At 43.0% G+C, this 17,985-nt stretch overlaps 1 protein-coding gene across 1 annotated transcript in view; it reads left to right on the top strand.

The window, feature by feature from the left end:
• Reln (reelin) overlaps positions 1–17,985 on the top strand; it is a 425,071-nt gene that overhangs the window by 347,533 nt on the left and 59,553 nt on the right. The window contains 9 exon segments of the mRNA XM_032907091.1: positions 1,880–1,964; positions 2,831–3,013; positions 4,971–5,142; positions 5,245–5,347; positions 7,220–7,449; positions 11,889–12,109; positions 14,322–14,469; positions 16,571–16,829; positions 17,672–17,921. Coding sequence (XP_032762982.1) covers positions 1,880–1,964; positions 2,831–3,013; positions 4,971–5,142; positions 5,245–5,347; positions 7,220–7,449; positions 11,889–12,109; positions 14,322–14,469; positions 16,571–16,829; positions 17,672–17,921 — 1,651 coding nt within the window.

The raw sequence follows: 17,985 nt of genomic DNA, 5'->3' as shown, positions 1-17,985 counted from the left end.
GCACCACATGAAATCCCATGTGGGTGCTGAGCTGGAGCCACGGCTGCCAGCATGCACGACGGAGCCTGGAGGTTACAGAGATGCCCGTATCCTAGGAACAGCAGTGTAAAGTCGGTCCTTGCACAGTGGCTGGGCTTGCCCTTCCGACGGACCGGTTTCATACTTAGGTTCCTTAGCCAGTGGGGAAGAGTGAGGACCCTTTATCTTGGCGCCAGCAAAGGACATCAATCAGGGGACTCTCTGAGCTGCCTGAGGATGCTGCCCTTGCTCTCAGCCCCAGTTTTCATGGGGTCTGAGCTAGGAAAGAACTTGGGGTACTGTGCTTGCCCGTGCTGAAGGGGGAGGGAAATACACCAAACAAGACATGAAAGGCGGGCATCCATTAGGCACCGCGCTAAAGGCATGAACTGAAGGCATGAAGGAAAAAGAAAATGTACGGGTCCACAGCCTTTCATAGCTACCTTCAGTCTCAGAAGTTTATGATCATGACGTGTAAAGAGATGAGAATAACCGAGTGGTGTTTTTCATTACACTACCCAGATACCTCTTGGATTCTAAATGCAAAAGGAAATTGTTTCTTCCTTTTATCCAAGTTAAAAATGAGTTAGTAGATAAGACACTGATCTCTCCTCCCCTCTCCCCTCTCCTCCCCCCCCTCCCCTCTCCTCCCCTCCCCTCCCCTCCCTCCCTCCCTCCCCCTCTCCCTCCTCCCCTCCCCTCCCTCCTCCCCCTCCCCTTCCCTCCTCCTCCTTCTTCTTCTTCCCCTCCTCCTCCTCCTCCTCCTCCCTCCTCCTCCTCTTCCCTCCTCTTCTTCTTCTTCTTCTTCTTCTTCCTCTCTCTCTCTCTCTCTCTCTCTCTCTCTCTCTCTCTCTCATTTGCAACATGAGAATAATATCTTTCTCTGGGGAATACTTACTAAAGTAACCATTAAACCCAGCATCCAAACATACGTTTGCCATTGCAGCTGCTGGAGACAGTGGTCTGAAGTAAACAGAAACTTTACTTCTTGCTAATTCAGTGCCCGGCCTTTGTTAGTGGGTGATTAGGGAATCGGTAGCATTACAGCCTCAGACTACAGGAAAGTCTTTGCTCGGCAGGCTCAGCTGAGAACTTGAAAGCCTGTTTGGACCTTGGAATCTTGGCATAGTGAAATGCAACTCAGCGGCTGTCACCGCAGTCCTCTCCATCCATGACCCCCCCAACCCCCACCAAAAAAAAAAAATACCCTTCTGAGAAGGCAATTCCAGGCAACCAGAAGTAGTTAATTAGCAGAAAAAATTACTAAAGCTAATGTGATCGTTTTCCTCGTTGTGTGGCTTCTCTGCATGAGTGGTTACAGTCTAGGCATGGCGGCCTGCCTTCCTTCTGCCTTATTTAACTTGGCCAACTGGGGCGTTGTGTCAGCCTGAGGGAGAGCCTCCTGGGGCTGACAGGGTAGGCAAAGCAGCAATGAGTTCCCAAGACTCCTCGGAGCCCCGGAAAAGTTAGCTATTAGCTCTTGGCCTCCAGCAGGAGTGCTCTGCACATTTTTTTTAATCTTTTTCCTCCTCCCTTCTTCTACAACATGCTGTGATCAAAGGAGACTGTTTTAAAATCTCCAGTAGTGGACGATGTCATCACTCTCATACCACTTTTAATAAAAGCCACAGAAAAGTATGAATTGGCAGCGGACAGTGACACTGTGTTGCTTAAACACAGAAAATGAAGACCGTTGGGAGAAAGAGAGGACCCTTCCCTTTTCCTTTTAAGCTGGACAAAACATTGCTGCTCATCATGTGTAACTCTCATGTCTGACTACGTAACTGTCACTCGGCTGGTTAGTATACATGGCCTCGGGAATTCTGCCGGTGACGTAAGCTTCCTTTCCCTTTGTTTGCAGGAGGGACTAAGAATGCTTATTTCAAGAGACCTGGATTGCACCAATACCATGTATGTCCAGTTTTCTCTCCGATTTATAGCAAAAGGTAAGCTGTCCCTGTGGCATGCACCATTTCCCTCTGAAAAGCACTGTCCTGTGCACAATCTCCCGTGAGGGCCTAAGTTTCCCTGCTCACAGGTGGTCTTTAACACAAGTTCCTCTACCACAGTGCCGAGATAACTACTGTTTTAAACTGTTTAATGCAGATGGGGTTACCGTGCTAGTTGGTAAACACACCCCCGTGTCCTCGGACCCCTCTGCCTCTGCATTCCAGCTACTGGAATCTTAAATTAAGAATTATTAATCTATCAACGTATGATGTTAATTGTACAGATGTAAATCCTCCCAGGACACTGCTCAATTTTCTCTCTGACTTCTCATACCTCATTAAATAATTTGCCTTAAAAATAATGTCACTGTGGATATAAGACATTTTCGAAGGATTTTTTTATTTATATTCTCTTGATTTGAATGTTTCAGCCTTTGCAAGACTGATGTCAGCAGAATGAATAAGTTTTCATTTTAATTTGGTATCTTATAGATAGATAGAGATAGAAATAGATTATATATATATTATATATATGTATGTGTGTATATATGTATATATATGTATATACATATGTATATATATGTATATATATATGAGAGAGAGAGGGAGAGAAAGAGAGCAGGCACATGTGTGCATGTGTGTTCTACACATCTTGAAGAGAAAGGATGTCTACGTTTGGATATTTTTAGAATATACTCATACTAAAGCTTGACCAACAATTGCTCTCAGCTATCACTGAAGCATTTGGAGCAGAAAGTCTCCAGATTATAACCCAGCTCATGTTCTGATGATGCCCATAGGATAGCTCAGAGCAGGCTGTCCTCACCACGGTACCCGTTATGCCTGTGCTGTCTTCTCCCCAGGTACCCCGGAGAGGTCTCACTCCATCCTACTGCAATCCTCTGTCAATGGGGGGATCACCTGGCACCTGATGGATGAGTTTTACTTCCCTCAAACGACCAGCATACTTTTCATTAATGTCCCCTTGCCGTACAGCGCCCAAACCAACGCTACGAGATTCAGACTCTGGCAGCCGTACAACAACGGTAAAAATGCACGTGTTCTGTCTGACCAGCACTGACGGCTGCATGTTAGCCTTCCCGCTCCTCTGTCATGGAGAAAGGCTGCCCGAGAGGCACACGGGCAGTGTGTGCCCCTCACGTTCTGCGTGCCTTCCCTTTGACCATCCTCAGGGAAGAGCCAGTGTTCTGTGACTTTGTCACCTCTGTTGTAGTTGACTGATAAATTCTCCGTTTAGTTTGCCACTGTTTCGGTTCAGCTGAGACGTCTTCCCCTCTACTCCCAGGCTAGCCCAAAACTCACTACGCAGCTCAGAACAGATTTGAACTCAAGATCGTCTCCCAGTTTTGCCAGGATTACAGGACTTAGGCATTTTGTTTTGCTTTGTTCTGTTTTGTTTCTAATAATCCATCGTTACCGTTAGTTACCAGTAACAACTCCATTCTGCTGAATTTATTTCCGATTCACCACTCTTATGAATGGCATTTCACTAGTGAAACAGATTATTGTGAAAAGGTAAAAGGAATTTAGACCCATCCAACAGTGCCTTACATCCTTGTCGTATCCAACCGGATCTCACATTTTCAGGAGATTTTTCAAATTTCCAGCTTTCATTACTTGTTAGAGTTCTACTGATGTTGAATCTAAAGGGCCAGGCTTTTCCAGAACATGTACCTAACTGTCTAAATAAGTACAATTATACCATACTACGCAGGAATAACAGAAACAGGTATGAAAACGATATTTCTAGCTCTAAAATGTAACCCATATATATTTCTTTTATAACAAGTAAAAAGTAAAATTTCAGCATGCTATAAGATGGCTGAGGTCATGGCAGAATTTTGTTTAAATGTATTCATGTATGACGGTATAAACTGCCATGAACTTTTATAAAATGTATGTAAGGATCTTAGATAAGAATCAAACAGAACTCTGAAGAAGGGAAAAAAATCCAGAAGATGGACCCATGGTACATCTGAAATGCTTACTTTTTTTTTTTTCTTTTGTGTCCATCAAACACTTCCAAGCCAAGACGATGAAGGAAAGCAACTAGAATTAGGGCCATGACGGGAATGGAGAGAGGCAGGCAGGTGGCCCACTTTAAAAAGCAGGTTATTGCATGGACTCCTATGCATAAATCTGCTTTGATACATCGCCAGACCCGCGCTAAAGGCAACATCTGGGGAAGGTGCAGGAGACTGAGACAGATGGACGCTCACAACACATCCACTGTCAGGCCGAGTTACCATCTCCTCCTAAACAATGCGGGGTTCCCACGTGGGGATGGCACCCACCCATAGTGAGTGGATCTTCCCGCATCAACCTAACTGAGGTAGTTCTCTCTGGGCATGCCCAGAGGACAGCCTCCAGGTGATTCCAGATCTTTCAAGTTGACAGCTGACGTGAAGCATCCCAGCATGGTTTTGAGTCCTTTCCTCAAGTTCAGTGCTTTCCAAAAGCAGTCTACCTCTTGCCCTTCTCACTACAATATAACAATCCTTAAACACTTGGAAGTTTACAAGAGCACTAAGAAAAGAAATATAGTATTGTATCTTACTGCACTGATATCATGGTTGACTTTTAAAAACCACCAGTCACCCCTTGACTAGGTAGTGGACCCCAGTTCTAAGCCACGGCTGCCAGCCTCACAGATAGGTGTCTGACAGATTCCCCAACACCACACTGCTGGAGAACAGGCCACAGCAAATCTCTGCCTGGCAGGACAGCACACGTTCACACACTGCTCATCTTAGCCTCCTGAGCGGCTGTTCTGGGTCGTTTAATATGTGTGCAAGCTTATTTTCTTCGTACCCTGATTGCTGTGCATGTGCTGCCTTGAGGCCTGTGAGTTCTGACTGAAAAGCATATGCTAAAACCGCTGTCATTGGGGTTTTCCTGCCTTTTGCTTTCTTTCAACGAACAAACAAACCTGATGATCTTCTTCTTCTTTGGAAAAACCTGATTTATCCCAAACTGTCTCAGGTAAGAAAGAAGAAATCTGGATCATTGATGACTTTATTATTGATGGGAACAATCTGAACAACCCCGTGATGCTGCTGGACACGTTCGACTTTGGGCCCAGGGAAGACAATTGGTTTTTCTATCCAGGTGGTAATATCGGTCTTTACTGCCCGTATTCTTCAAAGGGAGCTCCGTAAGTATTTAACTGAAAAGCTAAAAGTAAAACCACTGTTTTCACACAAATCAGGGGGAATGTTTGCCTAAACGATTTCCTTGTTGCTCTCTTGGTAACCAGTGAGGAGGACTCGGCCATGGTGTTCGTTTCAAACGAAATCGGCGAGCACTCCATAACCACACGCGACCTAAGTGTGAACGAGAACACCATCATTCAATTCGAGGTATTGACTCTGATCTCCTAAAAATGCTTTAAGTTTTATATTGACCAAAGCCTCAGCAAGAAGGAAGTCTTTACGGTGACTTCCTCTTAAGGTCATGGAAGGCTTGTGCCATAACTCACTTTTACTATCAGACCAATGTTCGTTTCAGAAATAGAGTTGCTTGTAAACATGGTTCTGTCCTACCTACTGCAGAAGGTGTCGAAGTCATTACTTTTAAATTAGAAAACTGTGAAGGATGCTATTGTGGTCTTGTTATTCTCACAGTTTATATATAAAATGAGAGTGTCTTAAGACCTAGGTCAATCCAACTATCCTGTCTACTGTATCCTCATACTAAGAAGGTCTTTATCATGCTACTCCATGATATAAATAATGAAACAGTATCACACTATTTTTACAATCTTAAGTATACCATATATATATATGTATATATATGTATATATATATATTAATTATATGTGTGTGATTGACATTTCATGCATTCCTTATATTTGTCAAGAAAGTAAATTTGCATATTTAAACCCTTGGTAAAACCCACAGAATCAAAGGCTTCTTGTGCCAGTGTTCTAAGTAGTGAACACTTTTCTAATCTCTAACTTTGTTATATTTCCTGATTTTATGGTTTAAATGCTAAGAAAAAAAATAGCACTTTTGTCTCTTTTAAGAATTGAGGTAGAGGGGTTTGGGGATTTAGCTCAGTGGTAGAGCTCTTGCCTAGCAAGCACAAGGCCCTGGGTTCGGAAAAAAGAAAAAAAAAAAAAAAAGAAAAAGAAAAGAAAAAAAAAAAAAAAATTGAGGTAGAAATTAGTCCCTAGAGTTGAAAGGTTCACCAAGTTCCAATTGTTTACTCATTGGAAGGTAAAGGGGTAAACATGTCCACTTGCGGTTCTCCCCTTCCACTCAGCTCCCTGCATATTAAATAATCAGTTACTACAGAAGCACAGTAGTAACATAGTGAACATCACACTGGGAGGATACGCTCTGGTACAGAAAGAGCCAAGAAGGAGCTTACCAGGAAGGGAAGGAGGGAGGGAGGATGGGAAAGGGGAGGGAGGGGGGAGGGAGAAAGGAGGGGGGGAAGGGAGAGGGAAGGAAAAGGAAAGACCAAAGGTTACAAATTTGCCATTTGGACAAAGAACTTACATACCGAATGTCCAACAAGTGGGCCAGAGTTTTAGTATGTAACTGTGTTACATTCTGGAAGTTACAGAGTAGATTTTAGGTTCCTTACCCCACACCACATATGTTTAGACAAGAATGCACGTACAAAGGGAAGGTTGGTTTTCTTAACTGTAACTGTCACTTGTCCATATATGCTGACTCAAAATTCTTCCCATCCTGAATCGAATTTTTGAGAATCTTCTCTGATGTGAGGGGGAAAGTAGCAATCACTGTGTTCTATTTTGTTTTTATATTGAATGTGTATGTTGACGATTCTCCAAGTTAAAAATGACTGGAATTATTTATAAAGTGTCATAAGAAAGAAAGCAGGTGTTACCACACAAGACTCATAAGGAAGCCAAGAGGTGGGATTAAGAAAACACTCTTCATTATGGTTTTATTGGCTTGACAATAAAAAAAGAAAAATGGGCCAGAGTTAAATTAGGAATTATCTCAACCTTTCCCTTGTTCATTTCCTGTTTCTCATAACATGAGAGAAAATGGGGTTTTTTTATATGGCCCTTTTTAGGAGTCCTTTTGAAGAAAATATAGTTTAGAGGTAATGTATGGTGTCACTTAGGGAACAGATCTTCCAGAGTGAAATATTTCAGTAAGACCCTTCTCAGGGATTAAATGGGCTCCAGGGAACGTAGCCAGTGTGCGGGTACCTTGCTCCGAGATAATCTGCACCGAGTTTTCTTTCATCCCAAGATCAACGTTGGATGCTCCACTGATAGCTCGTCTGCTGATCCGGTCAGACTGGAATTTTCAAGGGACTTCGGAGCCACCTGGCACCTGCTGCTGCCGCTCTGCTACCACAGCAGCAGCCTCGTCAGTTCGCTCTGCTCCACTGAGCACCACCCCAGCAGCACCTACTACGCGGGGACCACCCAGGGCTGGAGGAGGGAGGTCGTGCACTTCGGGAAGCTGCACCTTTGCGGGTGAGGATCTGCCACTTGGCACCGCGCTTGTCTCCCGTTTGGTGACTGCCCTTCTAAAAATTATTCAGGGAGAAAATTCCACGTCGCGTTTGTTTTCCGTCCTCAGCCTAAAACAGACCAGTTAGACGTTCGAAGCAGGAGGAGGAGACGATATGACTGCGTGTGCATAGTTGGAGGCTAGAGTCAAGAGCGTGCAGTGGGTGGCGTAGCTTGAAATCCGTTTCCCCATGCACCTCTAGCAAATCGAAAGGAAGTGAGACAATGCATTTCTCTCGTAATGGCGCCCCTCCTCCCTCGGGCTCTCACCCCATGCTATAAATACAGTAAAAACGCAATGCGTTCACACACACCCCTATGGGCATGTATGGAAGCTGGAAGGCTACAGCTGATTCCTGGCATCTGATAAAAGGCATTAACACTTTCCCCTGAGCATTTTTTTACTTTCTCAATCCCTCTTGGTGTTTTTTTGTGACATTATACTTGTCTGTTCCGTGGAAAAGCTATTTGGAGATACAGGACTTCAACTCCCATAGAGAAGAAGTGATAACTGTAGTTTCAAAAATAAAACTTTATAACAAAGGAAACAGCAGGGACATCAGCAAAAAAGCCACCTGTCTCACCCTCCCTGACGCTGTGCCCCTTCAATACAGTTCCTAGTGTCGCGCTAACCCAGCCATAACATTGTTTTCATTGCTACTTCATAACTGTGATTTTGGTACTGTTAGGAATCATAATATAAATACCTATGTTTTCCAGTGGTTTTAGGGGACCCCTGTGCAAGGGTCATTCTACCCTCAAAGGGGTCACAACCTACAGGTTGAGGGCGCTGTTTTAGATTACCATTCATTCCTTCCGTGTATATCAAAAAGAAGTAGCTTTCAAGATGAAAACCAATGTTCGGTCCTCACCGTGCAACTAGGCATAATTAGACCTCTCCTGCCTCTAAGCCAAACGAGTCCTTGGCACCGTTCCAAAAGAATGAAAGTATGTTTTCAAACGTTAGCGTTGTTTTGGGGCATGACCCATCCACCCCTCGTCACGTCACAAGAGCTGTTTCCATGATTTGATTGTGAAGAGCATCAGTACTTCCCGTTGTTAACTGTGTCCCTTGTTGTGGCACGAAGGCAGTGCACTCATTAGACGCCCAGTGTTTTCCTCACATACAAGTATCACTCAACGGAATGACCTCTGGAGAGTCTCCAGACATCACAGAATTGGTGCCACCTAGCTTGATCCTGAGCTATTGGCTAGCAGAGCTGTTCATGGAAGAAATAGGCTGGAGGCAATATCTCAGCAACAGAAAAAAAGTAACTGAAATCAGTTAGTTTTCATATAGAAAATGGAAAACTTTATTCAAAGATGCTGGGAAGTTTGTGGTCCTCACTCTTATTAACCTACCATCAATGTCAAATAGATCATGGTTCCTGTTCCCCAGGACTCTTGATTCCAAGTCTCCTAAAAAGGAAGTCCGAATACAAAGTCCAGGGACCACTCCTAGACACACTAGGCATGGTCGGACTGTGTCACCCCAAAATTCATATGGTGAAATTCTTACTTTTAAGGTCACAGCCTGAAGAAGTGTGGCCTTAGGAGAGATCATTAGCTCATAAATGGGCGTGTAGTCATCACAGGGAGGCCCCAGAAAACCGCTTTGCCTCTCATGCCATGCGAAGACACAGCTAGAGGGCACCTAGTATGAGCTGGAGGGCAAGCCCTTGGCAGAGGATGTGCTAGCTCCTTGGTCTTGGGCCTTCAGCTCCTACAGTGGTTAAAAAAATAATAAATGTCATTTCTTTATAAGCTACCCAGTTCATGTCATATTTCTATAGCCACTGAAAGCAGGGTAAAACCGGTATTTTTGACCAAAGCAGTCTCTCAATTCTGTCATGGTACTGAGAAGTACCAGGCTTCCTCTTCAGTGGGCCTCTGCCTTTCTCTGACTTCCTAGTCAGACAATAGGTCGTAGCCATGATTATGGCGTACACATGTTTCAGAGTTCCCACATGTTTCGGAGTTCCCACATGCAAGCAATCTTACCTGAAGCGCATGAACTAAGTCAAGAGGCCTGTGAGGGAAAGGCTGCCCACACCAACAGGACCAAGCTGCAGGGCCACACCTCACTGGGTGGCCTCCTCTGTGGCACACCCATATGTAAGCATGGCAGCATATTTTGGGAATGTAAGCAAGGGAAATACAGATGTCTCTATCTCCCCTGCTAGAGGAAGTCCATTTTTTGAAAAAATAGTCCTAACGTACAGAATTGAGAATGGCATGTTGATTGTATTTTATTTCTACGGAAAGGAGTCATGCCCACACTCAGAACTGTATCAACCCAAACTGTTTTCAGCCATTTCTGTGGAGGGAAGGTTTTGTACACATCTTTGTCTCAAAAAAAAAAAAAAAAGAATTAGTCCTGTGTTTAAAACCCACACAGGCATGAATTGCTGGAAGGCAAAAGTGAAAATTTCTCAACTCAGTGAGCCATCCCCGGGTTTGCAATCAACATGGGACATAATAATAGCACAGATGCTAGCAGAGAGAGAGAGAGAGAGAGAGAGAGAGAGAGAGAGAGAGAGAGAGAGAGAGAGAGAGACTGAGTGTATGTGAATGTGTTACCTTTAAAGTACTTCTTTCTGTGATTTAATGAACACTGGATACAAACATGGCACATGTATAAGCAAATATACAATGTTTCAATGCCAAGCCTTTACATTTTTTACATTTTAATTAAAATATAATTGTATCACTTGCCCCTTCCTTCTCCTCTCTCCAGCCCCTCCCATGCCCCCACTGTCAAACTGACAGCCTCTACATACCCTTTGCATTCAAAATATAAAATTTTATACACATCACCTTTCCGCCGAGCATCTTTTTGTCTTGGAATGGCCTAAGTGTTTCATTTTATGCAGTTTCATAACAAGTCAACCAACCCACTGACTGAAGGCAGTGTGGCGTGCTTGAAATTCTAAGCGTATGTTTTTAAGAAGCAGATCGTTTGAGCAGTGCTGACTTGAGAGCGGGCACTGACATTCACAAGGTGGATGGCAGTGAGAATTTTTCAAACCAAGATCTCAGCCAAAGGGGACGACAGCAAACCCGGGCTCCTGGCCCATTTGTCACAGGATTTGCAGTTTCTGTGCCAGGGCAGGCAAGCACTAATAAATGCCCAACCTAGGTGGTTCATTTGTATTCAGAACATTGGAATAAATAAGTTCAAACAAAATCCATGTAGGCTTTTCTTCAAAGGAAAACTCCAGCCATTTCCCTCAGCTCAGCAGTCTGAAAGTTCAAAAGGTAAGACGTGTCTTTGCCGAGGCTAAACTCTGACAAGTGGAGGAGAGCCTGCTTTAATTATCAGTTGGCATTTGGGGTCAGCCCAGTCTACCTGGGGTCTTGCTGTAAACAATGAGACAGTACAGGAGAACTTGGCTCTGTCTGCCTTAGTCCCTGCTACCCTGTGGAGGCTTACCCAGCTTCTGTCTCTGCAGCCATCCCCAACCCTAGTGCTTAACTTCAGTTTCCGTTTCTCAAATTAAAAACGTCAGATTTTAGCTTACGCGGTCACAAGAAGATAGGTAAATTCATGGGACGCAAAAATAAGTGTCCATGACTTATCTAATGCCTAGCCCCTCTCTTCTATCTTCTCTGAGCTGACTTTTATGCATGTTTTTTAAAAAAAAGTTATTTCTGGACTTCTGGTTAAATGATTATTTCCCGTAACGTGTTTGTCACCAGTAACATGACAAGATAATTCAGTTGCTAATTTTGGTGATGATGGTGATTTAGGGGATATGCTAGGAGGAGACCAGTGGTTGGTTAGGTTTATATTTAAAAAATAAAAACAAAACAGGGTTTAGGCTGGCCCAGAACTCTCTGCAGAGGCTGGCCTCAAACCAATGGGAGTCTTTCTATCTCTATGTCAGGTTCTGAGATCGCAGGCATGAGTCACCAACCCTGACACATTTGCTTATTTTTTATTAAAAAGTAAAAATGTGAAACAAGACATAAGAAGAAGCAACCCAAAAAATAAATCTGATTTTCTAACTTTTTTTTTCTCTTAAATTTATTGAGCAGTTACTGTGTTAAAAACCGTGAAAGGGTGTGATAATGTTTGATTCAGTGTTTCATGAGTTTTACCCCATTTTTTTTTAAAACGTTTAGTTATGCAGAGCGGTGCCAGTCAACTAGCTTTTATCATTTTATCAAGAGAGCCAGTGTTGGGACCACAGGAAGATCAGGTGCAGTTTTTCAGTAACTGGTAAAATTCTACTGCCCAAAAAAATAAAATTAGAATTTCCCACAAATGGCAAGTCTCATTTTCCTCTGTCTTCTAATTTGATGTATAAGAAGCAATCCCCCTCTGCTCATGGACCGAGGGTGCTAGCTCTAAAGATGTGATGTCCTCATGGGTAACTTTGACACCCTGCTTTGTCTTCCAGATCTGTGCGTTTCCGTTGGTACCAGGGATTCTATCCCGCCGGCTCTCAGCCGGTCACGTGGGCCATTGATAATGTCTACATTGGTCCCCAGTGCGAAGAGATGTGCTGTGGGCATGGGAGCTGCGTCAATGGAACCAAGTGTATATGTGACCCCGGCTACTCCGGTCCAACCTGCAAAATAAGCACCAAAAATCCTGATTTTCTCAAAGACGATTTTGAAGGTAGTCTTCTCTACGTGCTTCTTGGAAGAATTTACCTTAAGCACAACCTGTGATGGAGAATTAACCACTCACATATATTCTAATAGTTGTCTTTACAATGGCCAACACACCAAAGTCCCTTTCTCTCTGAATTTTATAGGTTACACTTTTGACACGGCGGTTAGTGAGGGAGAATGAATAAGACTTTAATTGAGGAATTAAAGGTTACCTTCACCACTTTTTTGTAAGATTTATTTAATTTTCGATAGACAGGTTAGATCATTAATGTCTTTTTTTAAGATCATTAATGTCTTGATACTACTATTGATGCTATTGATGGATAAGTTATACACCTAAGAACCTCTGAGAAAAATCAAACAAATTCCTTTAGTAAATTAGTTGATTATATTTCACATTTCACATTTATTAGCTAGTTGAGAATTTTGCACAGTGTATTTTGATCATTCGCCCTCTCCCCTCTGACTCCTCCTAGATCTACTGATCCCACCCGTCGCCGTGTCCTTTTTATTTCCCCTTTAAGTTTGAACTGCCCAAATATTCGTGGCTATGGGGCCTTGCACGGAGAACGGTCTTATCAGGACTATACTCTTAGACAACCCTGTCTCTCCCTCTCGAAAAAGCTGTATAGCCAGCAGCTCCTTGGCTAGGCAGAAACTTCATGCCCAACTAACTGCCTTCCTGCTGGAACTTGGTCTAGCTGGGCTTGTTCAGGTCTTGTGCATGCTATTACAACTGCTTTATTTCCATGACTTTTGATACCACATGTAATTGCTGACAAGTGGCACGAGAATATGCCTAAGGGGTAATCTTGGATTATAAGAAACAGTTTTTCAGAAATCTTGGTTCCACCAACCGTTCAGGCAGCCTCTCCTTTTCCACACCTTTATTTTACATCAATACATATGACGGGAGTGTTGTGACAGAGAATAATGTACATTATATACTAGTTACATTGGGTGCATCTGAATTGTAGATGTGCTTTTACCAAAGGTTGGATTAAACATTTTCATATGGTGGGCCAATATGGCAGCCATGTGTGTTAGCGAATCAGATCAAAAGAGTTTGTTTTCCTCCATTTTCTTTCAATTATTTTGAATTGTTAAAATAATTAAAACCTTAATTGTTTTAATTTTAATAATTTTATTGTTTAATTAATTTTCTAATCATTTAATAATTTTTATCATTTTTAAATTATTTCATTTTTATCTTTTAATTATTTTATTATTTTAATTATTTTATTTTAATAATTGTAAAATATGTATAATCATTTTTATTATTTATAATTTTATAATACATCTTAACACTACATTTAGGTACAAGCATACAGGGAAACATTACACAGCCATAAAACATTTGAACTATTGATACATGCTACAATGTATATGAACCTTGGAAATAATATAATACGTAAAAGAAACCAGACCAACCCCCAAAAAAAATCTACTGCATATTCTGTTTGTGTGCAGCATCCCAAATAAACCTGTCCTTGGAGATTAAAAATAAACAGACTGCTTGGTTGCCAGGGATGCAGAAGAAAGGGAAGCTACTGCTTTATTGATACAGGCTTCTTCTCCTTGAGGGGATGGAAACCTTGAAATAGTTAGTGGTAAAGGTTTTACATCAGAAATACACCGATACCATTTTGGATTATTCGCTTTTAAGTTGTTAATACAGTAAACATGTTTTGTGCATTTTCCCTCATTAAAGAAAACTAAATTCACATCTGAGTAGATTTGGAAACTGGCTTTGAAAGGCATTTAACAGCAACTATTAAATTATATTTAAATGTCTGTGATAAGAAAAAAACAAAAACAAAAACAAAAGCATCCATTTTCAAAAGATACTGTGTTATTCCTCCGCTAAGGCTGCCTCCCATTGGGAAGCACACGGTAGAGACGCTGTGCCCCAGCTCCCTGTCTTCTGGCCTCATTCTCTTCCTGACTAACCAGCATTTTTCTTTGATGTGCGCTTGCCTGGCTGAACCACAGATACTTAGGAAAAGCCCCTCTCTGACATGTGTACCTTTTTATCAGTCAAGCCTAAAAACACTGAAGACGTTCATGTGATAAAGAGTCCTTTTATCCCAAAATGCACACTTAAGGTTTATGGCTTCACATTTTAAAAGTACATGAAACACTCTGTCATATTTCTTTGAAAATGGAATACAACTCTACTCATGGTCACGGGTAAACCACGTTTTCCACTCTCTCAGGTCAACTGGAATCCGATCGATTCTTATTAATGAGCAGTGGGAAACCTTCTCGAAAATGTGGGATCCTTTCCAGTGGGAACAACCTCTTCTTCAATGAGGATGGCTTGCGCATGCTGGTAACACGGGACCTGGATCTGTCGCATGCTAGGTAATTGTGGCACACGGTTGTGGCCCTAAAGCAGAAGCCAGGAACTCTCAAGGGTGACACCTTCCGTGCCGATGTTAGGCGTCTCTCCATTCAAAGTCCCCAACAAGACACATGTCATGTAATTTCTAATTCAAGACCTATGTTTGTTCAATACCGACATCTCCTGTGAAACACCTAAACAAACAAAATCTGTTATTTTATAATCTCAAGAAATATTTATTCACTCTAACTTCGAAAAAATAATATTGTGTCTGTCTTGTTCCCCTTCTACTGATTATAGTCATTGGTGCTCGAACTCTTAGTCAGGAGCTCAGTAGAAATGCAATGCATCCTCAAGTTCCTCGTGACTCCTCATCAGCAAATTTAGTTGAGAATATTTGAAATACGGTCCGTGGTGTCCGCAAGCAACTAGCCAGTGCTTCCGTAGCACACAAGAAGTCATTTTCTAAATTGAGCATAGTCACTCAGAAAAAAAAATCACATTTTAAGCTGGCTCAGAGAGTCATGCCCTGTCACAACGCATATCCCCTGGTCGCTTGATGAGCCAGAGCCTTAACAGCAAAACATAATGTACAGTTTAACGTGTGGAAAATGCAGCGCTGACCTATTTTTAAATGAACAAGGAAATCATGTTTATGGTTTTAAAACATGTCACAGTGCTTTAAAATACATCCGAACATCCCCTCTTTTTCCTGAATCCAACTTCTGATTATAAATAATACAGTTCACGGAAAATACAAGTCTACCTAAAATAATTTTATAGTTACTGAAAGCAAAATTTTATCCTATCCCATTCTAATGTACGCAGTTTGATTTGCATTCCTTATACGAGATTCTTCAATACCGTCCATGTTCTCTAGTTTAGAAATCATGTTTTTCCAAATAAGGGATTCAGATTTATTTTTCTAAGTGGTAATCTGGCGTTTATATTATCACTAAGTTAATATGAGCATCTTTTCAATACAAATAGGTAGTACACCTAGTCTTTCCCAGATACTGTTCTCATTTGTGTGAACGTCACCAGGCACTAACGGTGCACATTTTCGTTAATCAAATGTTAAAGGCTGCGTTGTATAGCTCACCCAGTCACATGCTGTGCGGGATTTGCATATATTGACCTTAAATGTTCAGAGTAAGATCTGTGTTTTCAGGGCCCTGATATAAACAGATGAAGGTTGGGAGAATGGCTGGCTTTGTGTATGACACTGATAACATTTATCATCGGTCCTGTTACATTATTAAGTACGTGTGTTAGATTTGACATGAAATTTATTCTGCCTTACCAGTTAGAATAGCGGCCAGACCGGGCACCAGCAGCTTGCTTGCCAGAGATAACATGCGAGCCAGTTTTCATTGGCACCCCAGCTGCTTGCTGCCACTCTGCCCACCTCCCCGACACCTAGGAAAGCTGCCACTGGCTGGCTGCCACAGTTCTCAGAGGCCAGCATCATCCAGCCCCAGACCCAGCAACAGTCAGAGTCCGACCACCAGCAACAACCCACACTCACGCTTACCCTTCCCCTGGCACGAGGGACAGAAAAGAGGTCCGGGCTTAACACACCTCTTCTAAAAGTGGCCTGGTCTTTTGAAAAGAGGAGCTACGACTCCTGTGTGTAAATTTCGTGTCTCCCAAACCAGGCGATGCACGATCTATAAAGCTACTAGCAAGATGGAACTGGATGGTTTTTCCTGTAGTGTGGCACCTGTGTGGTATAGATCCGTATTCTTCTAGTTCCAAACTCTGAGGACTGGGGTTCAGTTCTCTTCACTACACAAACAATGCACTCGAAGACTTGAGCAGCCCTTGGATCTCTCCCAACGACTCAGGAAGTAGCCAAGGGAAGCGATGGCTCTGGCTTTCCTCCTTAGAGGAGAGATTCCAGATAGAAATGGGAGCCAGAATTGCCATTTTTTCCCCTCAGTTCACATTTAATTAACTCTCATTCACATTAGAACAGAAAAATCAAGCTTTGAAGTGATGGTTTTGGACACTCATTAAATCGTCATGTTTATCAACCATACTGCCTGGTGGCTGGCCTTTTGTTAATGGTGCGGATTTCTCTTTGAAGTAAAAGGCTACAGTAAGGTCTTGTGGTGTCAGGTTTGTGCAGTTCTTCATGAGGCTGGGATGTGGTAAAGGTGTTCCGGACCCCAGGAGTCAGCCCGTGCTTCTCCAGTACTCCCTCAATGGTGGCCTCTCCTGGAGCCTTCTTCAAGAGTTCCTCTTCAGCAACTCCAGCAATGTGGGCAGGTACATCGCCCTGGAAATGCCCCTGAAAGCCCGCTCTGGTTCTACTCGCCTCCGCTGGTGGCAGCCGTCCGAAAATGGGCACTTCTATAGCCCCTGGGTGATCGACCAGGTCAGTCTCTTCAGAGTTATCGACTTTAACTTCTGTGACTTTAGAAAGCATGGTAGCCCAACTCCCGTGCGGGTAGAAGCCCAGACAGACAGTCGAATGACTTGCCCAAGGGTACGAGGCTAGATTAGATATGGTGTTTAACTTCCTTTCATTCTCTGTTCCCTCAATTGCCTAAGCCTATAAAAATAAACGGCACAACAGAAGGCCTAGGTCGCGTTCAGAGACGATGCTGCCATATGGCCAGAGGGACTTTATCAAGCGTGATACAAGGTTATAATTCTCCAGAAAGGGAAGCATGCAAATTAGCATTGAGGCGGCATGCAGTTGTTCTCAAATCCTCTTTTCCAGCCTTTGATGCAAAATAAATAAATACGTCTCCCCCGGCATCTTTCTGGACCGCTCCAAAGGGTCTTCAGACATAATAGAGTATATCAAACAGGACTCAGAGAACCTGTTCACAAATAGTAGAGTCCATGCAAAGAATCCCAACTGGAATGCCGCAGGGCGTGATTGTCCTTAAATAGAAGTTTTACATGGAAAGCAGTCGTGGGCAAGCCAAATTTTGCTCTCCCAGCTTGGGGGCATTGCTTCCCCGTGGCACAGTTTGGCCCACGAATGGCTGCGGATGGTTTTTGTCAGTCCTTTGATTTGTTTCCTGTAGCTCCTTGCCAGACAGGCAAGCAGACCCAGAAACAAGAGCATTCAGAAAACCCCCTGACGTTCTGCGAGTTGTACAGTACCAGATCCAAGATGGCTGACAGATCAAAACAAGCAAACAAAAACAACTGCTCTCTTCTGTATGTTAAAACCCAAATCTGGGCTGTTCTAAAAATGCATTTCAGATTCTTATTGGAGGAAATATCTCTGGTAATACAGTCTTAGAAGATGATTTCTCGACTCTGGACAGCAGAAAGTGGCTGCTTCACCCAGGAGGCACCAAGATGCCCGTGTGTGGCTCCACGGGCGATGCCCTGGTCTTCATTGAAAAGGCCAGCACCCGTTACGTGGTCACCACGGACATTGCCGTGAATGAGGACTCCTTCCTACAGATAGATTTCGCTGCGTCCTGCTCAGTCACAGACTCCTGCTATGGTAAGTGTTCCACATCCAGACAGAAGGACAGAGCCTGTGTGTCCATGTCTGCTTCTGCAGTGGG

This window comes from Rattus rattus, chromosome 6 (genome assembly GCF_011064425.1).
Source record: "Rattus rattus isolate New Zealand chromosome 6, Rrattus_CSIRO_v1, whole genome shotgun sequence".
NCBI lineage: Eukaryota > Metazoa > Chordata > Mammalia > Rodentia > Muridae > Rattus > Rattus rattus.
Note: the sequence above shows the minus strand (reverse complement) of the source record. Positions and strands in the feature narration are given on the sequence as shown.